Source organism: Pyxicephalus adspersus, chromosome 7 (genome assembly GCF_032062135.1).
Source record: "Pyxicephalus adspersus chromosome 7, UCB_Pads_2.0, whole genome shotgun sequence".
In the NCBI taxonomy this organism is placed as follows: Eukaryota; Metazoa; Chordata; class Amphibia; order Anura; family Pyxicephalidae; genus Pyxicephalus; species Pyxicephalus adspersus.
Genome location: NC_092864.1, coordinates 55475227 through 55486371, shown reverse-complemented (window position 1 = coordinate 55486371; position 11145 = coordinate 55475227). Strand labels below are relative to the sequence as shown.

Sequence of the window (11145 nt, the reverse complement as noted above, 5' to 3'; positions counted from 1 at the left end):
ATTGCTGTTACCTTATTTAGAGTTAGGTTTTCAGACAGAGGTAGAAAAGTGCTTATTTGTGAGGCAGGGAGGCCAAAACTCCATCCTCCATATCTGCAAGAATAGATGTAAGTTATGGTTATTATACCAGTAATATTGAAAGGAGTGCTTTTGTAAAATATTCAGGTATTCATTTCGTTGATGTATCTTTGCTGTAAAAAGAGAACAAAATGTAGCTCAAATACAGGTATGAGAATAGTTAATCTGACGCAGTGCTCTTTGCATGCAAGGAAATGATGTGATTATGTCTCAAGTAAACTAGTCGTGAGGTAAAAATGGGAGAAACCATTGCTAACACTCCCATGAAAAGTCAAGGAAAAGTTCTTATCAGCATATTCGTTCCAGGTAAGTAACTGAAAGATTTGAGGCAAGAGGGCCACCATGATAGCTAACCAGAATTTCAGATCAACCAGCTGATATTCATCTATACATGGTATCTCTCTAAAGCCTTGTATATGGGTCTGTAGAATTTAACATAAATCTAGAATATTATGAAAATAGAGAATTGCTGTTTTTTCATATTTATGAAAAGGTTTATCTATATATTAACCTGTTAGTCTTTTTTCCTGCACATTGAAATGTACTCATATGATACTACTCATTTCAAGGTCTTTAATAAGACGATCACAAATGCACTTTATAAAACAAGGGCATGGGAATCAGAAGATTTGAATAAAGGTCTTTTAAACACAATCTAGTTACTAACCGCTCCTGAATGTATTGCAAGGTTGTAGCCATGAGATATTTCTCCATGTTTTTTCCAGTGATATTGTACATCATTTGCTTCGAGAAGGTCATACGATGGGGGAGTGTTGTGTCAGCTGAACCACAAGCCTGGACAATAAAACACAAATCGTCAATAAGGCAGTGAAAAGTACAATGCAAAGTTTTCTAAGCCATAGTAATCGGTCAGAAATGTTCCCAAATAGTAAAATAAATTGTGATATAGGTTGCAGAATTTTGTAAATTAATTACAAACCGAGAGCCCATGGGACCATGCAGCAATGAAGAAAGATATAATATTTTGTGAACAATGCTGCAGGGCGATTGTATGTTCTCCCTTTGCTTACATGGGTTTCCTCTGGGTTTCCTCCCACATCCCAAAAACATGCATTTGATATATAACTATGGAAGGGATATTAGATTGTGAGACCCTTTGAGGGACAGTAAGTGATATCAAAATGGACTTTGTAAAGGTATACATATTATTATTAATAATAATAATAATAATAATAATAATAATAATAATAATAGCAATAGTGTTTACATTTATATTTTTACCCAACAAGATGTTTATCAGTGCCAACCAGTGAGGAGCTGAGAATTGGTTGGATCATCTACCTAGATTTACATATGTTATCTGGCCTTTGCCCTTCAAAATATAAAAAAGTTAGAGTCAATGAGTCCTTCATAGCAATCCATCAATCACAACCCATTAAAAAAATCTACAACTTAAAGAATGTCAAACAAAAATGTCAGGTAAATATATATAGCTTTATAACCGTAGTGTTTGACCTATATAATTGAGTGAAGTGAACCAATCACTTATCACCTAATAAATATCCACCCAAAATTTAGTAGCCCCTAGATACTAAACAAGCGTACTGATGCTCCTAACTACACCATTTCTTCTGCCAATTTCTGAATATGTTCCATTGTATGTTCCTTGCTGTGAATAGACCAGGGCTACACTGATGTGTGAACATTCTTTAAATGTTCAGGGTAATGTAAGCTTTGATGTGTATGCCAATAAACATCAACTATTCAGAAGTGCTTCTGTATATCATGTAATATTATATACTAGATTAGTAATGTATTTACCTTTTGTATTATTTGTCTATTATATGTTTAATTCTCAATTGCAAAATAGTATAAATAGAAATATATTAAAGCAATGGCACCAATTATAGAAATACCTGTGTTTTTCATTTTGCAAGTAAAAATGTGCTCTGTGCACCATATAAATAGATAAACATGATGTTTCTACAACTGCTGGTAATTGCTCTATTTTGAGCTAAAAAAAAGAAAAATAATCTGCAGTTGAAGCCTTGAACAGTTATAATGGCTTCCCTGAATGGAATGTCAAACCTGTGGAGTTTCCATCCTTAGGTCAGGATTTCAAAGATTATTTCTGAACATTCAGTAATAAAGGCATGTTTATAAAGCTGGGCTTATTAAGGACAGCACAAGGCTTTCCATGCATAGGTTTTATTTTGTGTCTTATGTAAATATAGACTGAACAAATACCCCCAAAAACATCCAGTAAGGTGAATTGGTTTCCTCCATTCAGGGACAGTTAGTGACATGACCATGGACATTGGTAAGTGCTGTGTAGTATATTGGTGCTATATAAATACAAAATAATAATAATAATTATAAAGGATAACTTAGCTCAGCATCTGCCTGGAAACATGTTTCATTGTTTCTCAGGACAATAAAGCTAGCTTGTTGAAATGAACATTGTTCTAAAGGTTCCATCTCTGGTCACTGGGCCAGGGCTGGGCCAATAACATGCCACTTAGCTAGCCATTGTCACAAGTAGGTGGGTAGAGGGTTATTTAATCACCCATATATTGTATATGTTTCCCTAATCTTAGTGGCCAGATGGAGCAACACAGCAATGAGGAAAGGAGAGTGCTTTCTTGTGGGTAAGAGGATTTAAGTTAACATTTGCCTTTGCCTTCCATGAACAAGCTTTATTTGATCCCTATTTGGCAAAGTGTGAGCCGGGCACACGGTTTTAAACTTCTAGATGCACGGTGGTAGGGTATGTTATATAAGCTCCACAGCATAAGGTGGTCTTACTCTTTTATCTTTTGTTATGTTTGGCTTAATGGCTAACTATATACAGAACCATTTGTAAAGGTCTTGTGAGGGCCCTGAGAGTAGTAACACTTCCTGCTGACAGCACCAAACCACTGCCTAGCAGTTGGCACCAGCATGGTATTTGGAGTGTGAGCTCCTTTAGTTGGTTGTGGGTCTACCTATCTAATAAGACCTAATGGGTACCCCAGTGGCTAAGTAAAGGACTGCATATGCCAAGCTAACCATGCCATTGCTAATTACAAAGAAGTGGCTTAGCACTGTCATCCTGATATAGGATCTACTGTTATTGGCATGAGCGCCACACAAGAAGCTGTGAAAGTGATTCAGTTAAGATACTGAGACATTATATAGGAATCTTTTGGTTTTACATACACTAACCAACAATCAAACTGCATATAAACAGCCTTCCTTTTAGAGAGCGAATGCTGGCTAGTCAACAAAGTAGTTTTTTGTTTTATTATAACTAGCAGAAAAAATGTAATGTAGCTCCCCACAAGACAATTTTAAGTTTACAACATTTAAAATTGGCTAGCCAAAAGAGTTAACATATGGGTTCTCTTTCTTGAGTCAGATGGAGAACACAGAGTTATTTTTCCACCTACCACGATTCCAGCTGAGCAGTTGCATTTGTCATATGTGAGCATCTGGTCACCCGTGTAGTTCCATGACCCCAAGCTGTTCTCAGACAAGCATTGCCTACAGGAAATGTGGCAGATAAAGGTAAAAAACCTGCTAATGCAATTTACTATTTACTACATATTTTCCAACATGACCCTTTCAACTGTCCATTCGCTCACCTACTAATTGCCATATTGGCAACATACCTAGGTAATTTACTGTACGATTTATTATTATATTCTGTTTATGTCTGTATGCTGTAACTATTTCCTTTCCTGATCTATAAAATGTATCAACAGCATATAGTTTTGTTATGTGATTACCACATAATGGTTTTCTCTAGCAATAAACTTTTTCTGTTTTGCATAGAGTAGGGGATGGTTAAAAACCCCATTTTCTTTTTTACTGTCTATTTTATTAAATAGCCTTTCTTTACTTCTTGTTTAGGAAACAAACTTCTTTCTCCTGTTAGAGAAAGCAGTAAAAATCCCATCAGAGACAGTTATTTCCCACGACAGGTGTTCCTTTTGGAAGTTTTTCAATAGGGTCAACTCCACTTTTTGAAATGACATCTGTGAAATATTAACAACAGTTAACAAATAACAAAGGCTCCAATCTCACAAAAAGAAAATCTTGGGTTAGAAATATACTTTGAGTATGTTATTGGGACATCATCTGATATAAACAAAAACATAAAATTAAAGGAAAGATTTAGGCTTGATTTTTGAAGTCTGCAAGCTATCAGCTGAAGATCCATGTAGAAAGAAATGCCTTAAGGTGAAGAATTGGACAGATCTACTAGGAAAAATTGCTGATATACCTTGCTATACCAATGCTCAAATCAAACCAAGCCAAATCTTGACTATGGACTTGATTTATTAAAGCTCTCCAAGACTGGACAAGATAGGTTACCATTGGATATCCTGGGTGATGCAGCAAACCCGGAATGGATTTATTCAAGGATTGAAAACATTAGTCAAATGATAGGAATTTATTTTAAGAAATCCATTCCAGGTTTGCTGGGTCACCAAGGATTACCCAAGATAGTTTATCTTATCTAGTCTTGAAGAGTTTTAATAAATCAGACCCTATGAGTCAACTGGTTATCCTATACAATTCACTCATAGATATCAATTTATAAAGGGTGTATCTGACATCTGAAACTTTCCCTGGTAGAAAATCAACTACTGTCAATAAAACATATGGACCTAGAAGATTCGCACATTAACCTAGAAGAATTTGTTAGTGATTGTCAGATTCAGTGTTTCACAAAATTAGACCTTGGTAATTTTTAAGAGCATGTTTTTGGAGGAGCTCATAGCTGTTTAACTGTGTAAATTATTACTTAGATAAATGTTACTGTGACAATACTTTTAGGCCATGTATGGCTACTCAGATACTATAGGGTCTGTTTTAAAATGTTTTACCGATGATTTACCTAATTTCTATTCAATATTCACTTATCTTTTAAAGGGAATAAAATTAGAAAATGTATGAATTATGAGTAAAAGTTGATTCACACATATTCTAATCCAATCAAATGTAAACTATACTGTATGTAAAGTTTGTATAAAAGTTGTGTGAAAACAGTTATAAATAGAACCTTATGATTTCTTTCAGTTAACATAGTACAAGTAACTCAATGCTATTAATATTTTTTTTTAGTTGTTTTAGAATTGCTTGTAAAGTGAAACACTGTATATAATATTTGTCTAATATGTTGCTACTACTACTAAACTATGCATATTGCTGATGCTATACGGAGAGTCTGCTCTTCATTCCTTCCAATGGACAAACCAACAGGCTTACTAAGTTTATTTATCTGGTTGGGGATATACTGTTACTATTATACACAGGAGAGTAGCTCATACCAACCAATCAGATCTGTAAACACTTGCAGATCTATTATTATACTTACTCTTTATTGTTCAAGCAGAAGTTGTCTATACCAGGGAATGAGGACATTGCATTCATCAAACTTTCACTTGTCTTATTTTTAATGCTGAAAAATAAATGAAATTTAAATCAAGGTATGAAAGTGTTTTTTTTTCTTATAAAGATATTTAACTTTCTAGACCATTGCAGCAATGGATCATTTAGATTTCCTAATAGTGTTTTTAGAATATCAGCCGGTATGGAAAAATGGAGGCATGGAACCTGACAAAAAGATTCTGGTTTCAAGTATGTCCAGTTTTCATTCTTAACACTAAATGTGTCAAAATGGCCTCTGCCAGCTTGCATAATATAAAACATAAAACTAAAAAAAAAATCTAAAAAAAAGATAGTAATTTTAAATACACATTTGAGAAGGAAAGTTTTAGTTAAAAGCAGATTTATCACCCAAATTTTTCTTTACATAAAGGGCCCCCCCCCCCCCTTCTGTCTTGATTGCTGTGAGGATCAAGGCACAATGGGAGCTCAGAGCCTCTGGGATACCTTGTCACATATCCCAAGAAGCTCCTTCCTGGCTGCTTCTTCTGTGCATGCCCGAGTTTGGTATATGCAGAAGAGACATTTTAATAGATTGAGGGGGAAAAAATGGCGATCTCACGAATGTGGGATTGAGGGATCTGAGGATAAGTAGGTAAGTGAAGTTACTTAATTTTTAGTTTAGTTCTGCCTTAAAAAGTACAAAGTAAATGGTTGTTATTGCAGCTTAATATTTTATTGAAGCAGTAAATGTGCAAAGCTAAATAACTATTTGAAGTTAGGCAATGGCTGCCATGAAGATTCCCTGTGTTGCCTTATCAAAAAATCTGAAATACCATTTATTCAAGTTGGGACAACATAACATGCACAGTGTACATATTCATAGGTAACTTTTGCAGGAGCAAAACAAATTAATTGATAATTACTGCACTTTGCACCACTTAATAAATACATCTGTTTCAACTTTATTTAATAAGATAAAATAATAAAATAGCACAAAAAGCAACAGGGTACATAAAATCATTTCAGCCAATTAGAAATAAATACTTAAGACTACATTAAACTTCTAACCATTGATTTGTGATTGGCTGGTAAAAGTTACAACACTTTATTTCTGTTCACATTGTGTAATGAGACACATTAAAACTATTGTCTCTAATAAAATGCCAAAGCTTTCCTTTGAAAAAAAAGGTCAGCTGATGTAGTGTTATAAGGCAAAAAGGAATTCTTACCTAAATACCACTGCTTGGTCTGTGGTGCCATACAGTTCAGGAGTTAACAAGAGCTTGGGATATTCAACAGAACTTGTGGAGAGGGATCCGAGACCCATAGCCGCAATGACAAACAACACTGGGAGGAGGATCTGAGAAATTAAACCTTTCCAGTTTCGCCTGGAATTATGGAATCTTTTAATGAATATTGCCCCAACCTTCTTGAAGAAGAGCTTCACTCCTTTCACTCGTTCTCTGCTGGTCAGAGGCTGGTCTGTTGAACCAAAAAAACAACAGGTAAATAAAACTGATTTGATTTGTTTGGAAAAACACAAACTTAATTTTGACCAAATAAGAACACTAAAATATAAATGTAATCATTGATGGTAGGTGATGAAGGTAAATGTTTAAAGAAGAATAAGCTACTTGTGGAACATCAAGATCATTTGTTTAACCACACCCCTTATGTAAGTGTGCTCACTGTTCTATTAGTAGGTTAAGGAATACATCACCAAGTTGTGGAAAACCAAGCCTGAGAGAGGAACTTTACAGTGGCAGATGGCCTAAAAGTGGTCAAAGATTTACATATATGTTCCTGAGCGTATATCTGCAAATCACCAAGGCATTTTTTTAATCAATAGGTCCAGCCACAATAGCCTATGGTAACAGGGTTGTATGCACCCCAAAATCCCCATGTATGTCTGGGAAGGTTCTCATTTATCCAGGCCATTTTAAAACTTGTAGAAATTAGTCACATTCATCTGGACTTGTTCCCATAATTTTTAAGATGTTTTGCACTTCTCCAAGCTGCTTTATCATTACAAGAACAAGTCCAGCTGAATGTGACTATTACTAGATATCCAACTTTACTATTTCACAGAATAGTGGCAAATTTGGCCCCACTCACATAGAATTCTTGCAAATCTCCCCCGTGCCATAATCAATTGTGAAATCCTAGGGAAATTTAAATTACTATCTATAAATTTTTACTGTATGTTGTACCCTAAAGCTAAATTATTAAATGTTTCTACTGCATCCACTAACCCATCTTGTTTATTTAACATTCAAGAAAAAGTGCAAGTGCAAGTGAAAATATGCCGCCAAGGTTTTGTTGTCACTTGGAGTTCTGGGTTTTACCAGGTTGAGTTGGAGCAGACCTATTATATTTACAGCTTACACTCAAGGGAGTGCTACATATCTACTGTTTTACCTTAAAATTGTAAAGTCTGAAAAATCTTTAATCAGCAACCTTGGAACATACCATCTCTATCAAACAAGGTATAGGAGTTTGTGGAGGAATCCTCCTCCATTACAAGACCATCGTTATTAGGAATAGGCACAGCTCTTTGGGAGAATCTATTGTCATCTTCATCAAGTCCATCTGTCAGCTTGAGAAACACCTGCAATAGAGCAAAATTTCAAATTCTGTAATTGTAGAAACCTTATGCTATTTAAGGGCAGAGGAAAAGCACACCAAAGGTTGTTTCTGGGGGATTCTATGGCATTCCCAAATCATCTGGGAGATATACTATACCAGCTCCTTTTGTGACTGACTTATGGTCTCTTCTGAGACATGCCTTTAGTATCTTTAATGGGAGTCTTCCTGGTATCCATACTAGATCCCTAAGCATTCTCAGTTCCGATTTATTGAATATAATTAAAATGTTACAGTAAAACTCAAACTCTTTCCAGAATATTCTAGTATTGGGTGTTTAAACAGATTGTAGGCTTAAAAACTGGGTACTCTCACTATTGCTTTGTGTGACTGCTGTAGGTTTTGTTAGACATTCCTGTATTACTAAATCAGACATTTATGTGGTTTACCATCTCTGCATCATGCAATTATGTTTGTTTCTTACTTTTTACAGTACCACAGAAGGTAATAACTCTATATAACTCAATAATAATAATATGCATTCAGTCAAGGTATCTAAAGTATTGCAGTGGATATTAAATATTGCTTATCTTTTCTAATGTTTGTATATGCGGTCTATTCTGATAGAAGACCTTGACTACTGTCAAAATACTTGTTATGGAATATGTAAACATAATAATTATTTTGTATCTCAGTAAGTTAATGTGTTTCCTCACCTCTTCTATAGTGGTGTCTGAGATGCCATAACAGCCCAAACAAAGATTATTCATGTTAGCATCCAGGTCCCGAAGAAGAGATAAGTAGGCATTTGATATCTCCGCTCTGAATGGTGGTAAGACATAGATAAGTTCTCCTCCCACATCCTCTTTTAGTTTTGCTTCAGGGATATGTGATTGGATAAGATCTGTCACTTTCTCAGAATCGCACATCCTATCATCCATTTGATTGGGGAACTGAAATAGAACAAATAAATTAAAATGCAGTACATTCTAACAGTTAAATACATTGTTGAAAAACGTATATTATGTGTTTCCTAATTTATCTGTGGAAATAATTGGTTTGAATAGAGAATAAAGAAGCAGCAGCATGCTGGTAAGGTCAAGTGTGTGCACTTCCTTCTTGTAAGCATCTTCTGAGGTTTAAAGACAAGCAGATTTGAAGATGAATTCTAGACCCAGGTAACCATGAACTTGCCTGTAAGTGGACCATGAAGAAGAAGCAGCACAGTGATAAGCTGTCACTCTGCTTTTTCTACCTTCTTTGCACTCAGAGTATTGATGACTAACATACTGCAGATTGCCAAAAATTGACATTCACCTTTAATGCTCACATAGACATGTGGTTCGGTCATGACAGTACAGTTTCTTATTTGTTTGTTTCTCATAATATCAAAATAATTTTTTTCATTTTAACAATCATTTAAAATGTTTGTTAGCCTCATTCAAGGTCAGACTGATAACTGAGAAGAAGAGCAGAAATGATACAAATGAGATTATTAATTGGATTGCAAAACCCTTGCATTTAGCATGCTGTTTTCAACCCTCAGTTGTCAAGTTTCCATGGAAAGTGAGCGGCATGTCTGTATTTAATTGTTTGGCCTTGTATATCTCCAGTGTCTTCATTAATGTATGGTCTGTGCATTCAATCACAAAGTTCTTTTAAGCACAGGATTATGGGGGCTGTGGAAGGAAAGCTGGATTCTGTTCCATGTCCTGGCGCCCACTTATAGTTTATGCATGCACAGTGCATCATTATACCGCCTTTGCTTTTATTTCATGGCCTTGTGATCGAGGCATGTCTAGATTGTGAATTAGAACTTCTAGAGTCGATAAGGCAGTTCACACCAGAGGTCACCCATAGAAGATTCATCAGGCCCTGCTGTTTTAAAAATCAGAGAAGGATTAATTTAGCTGGTAACTTTGGTTCTGATGCCTGCACTGAGCTAAATAAAGGATATTCATGTGTTAACCATTTCAGCTGCAAACAAAATGCCATTTCATGCATTATATATATTTTTTTCTTATGTTATCTAATTCAGTAGCGTTAAAATTCTGTAAAAAAAGAATCTCACTGGTCCTGCTGGTGTGAATTGGTTATGTCTCATAAACAATCGGCAAATAGGAAGATGTGAACTTCTGATTGGTATTTCCTCGTTAATGAAAGATTGCCAATCAACCATTTTAGCTACAGATCAAATTAAATAAAAATCTGCTTCTCAGAAGTCATTTTACAATAAAGAGAACCTGTCAGGGTAGTACTATGGGAGCTGATCAATTTTAAAGGTGTCTGCTCCGATGTTGTCATCAGAGTAAAGACACTAAAATATTTATATTGTAAAACATGCATTCTTTGTCCTTTTTGTCACCTTTCTTCCTATGTTTATTAAACAGCAATTAACTTACTTTTTTGGTGAGTGTTAGATGGTACCCGCTTCCAAATTTCTCTTTGAGGAACATTGGGGTCCCACTGCATTTTAGACCCCCTTGCTCAAGGAAGGCAATGCGATCACTTAGTACTTCTGCTTCATCCAGATGGTGTGTGGACAAAATTATGGTTTTACCTAAAGTCATATGGTACAGTGTTAATGGTCTATTTTTGGATGTAAAACAAATAAACTTTTGATTTTAGTATCCTATCACAATCATTACTGTGAATCAGAAACAGTAATTGCATATGTTAATAAAAACTCTCTCTAGAGGCTAAAACAATATTTAATAAATAATAAAATTATGGAAATAAAAGCTTGAAACATATGAAAGTCAAATCAGAGATTGGATAATACAGCAAAGTGATAGGGACTTCTCCAACGTAGCTGAATAAATTATAGTATAAGTGACAAAAATTATATGTGCATTTTATACTACTTAATATAGGAACTAAAAAGTTTTTTTTATTTTTTGAAATAGAGTAAAAAATAGTGAGAACCCCTATCAGCTTTATTTTGTATGTTCATCCTATTCAAAAGGTTTCTCTTCCTGTACTTCCTGTAGACAAGGCTGCAGTGTGTTTTGTCAAAACACTACTGCATGCATTTTTGTCTGATTTTGTGTGCTGCCCTAACACAAGAAGTAAAAAATAGTAAAAAATAGTAAATGTATATACTTTTTGACAAATGCCTTTTTTGCATATAAATATTAATAGTCGATC

The 11145-nt window shown here is 34.9% G+C and overlaps 1 protein-coding gene across 1 annotated transcript in view; it reads right to left on the bottom strand.

The window, feature by feature from the left end:
* The window catches only part of ABCA12 (ATP binding cassette subfamily A member 12), a 56559-nt gene that overhangs the window by 35188 nt on the left and 10226 nt on the right, over nt 1-11145 (bottom strand). The window contains exons 11-18 of the mRNA XM_072418543.1: nt 10401-10558; nt 8715-8951; nt 7885-8023; nt 6645-6897; nt 5402-5485; nt 3468-3561; nt 746-873; nt 12-93 (exon numbers count right to left, since the gene is read on the bottom strand). Of these exons, the coding sequence (XP_072274644.1) occupies nt 12-93; nt 746-873; nt 3468-3561; nt 5402-5485; nt 6645-6897; nt 7885-8023; nt 8715-8951; nt 10401-10558 (1175 nt within the window). The remainder of the gene's footprint in view (nt 1-11; nt 94-745; nt 874-3467; nt 3562-5401; nt 5486-6644; nt 6898-7884; nt 8024-8714; nt 8952-10400; nt 10559-11145) is intronic.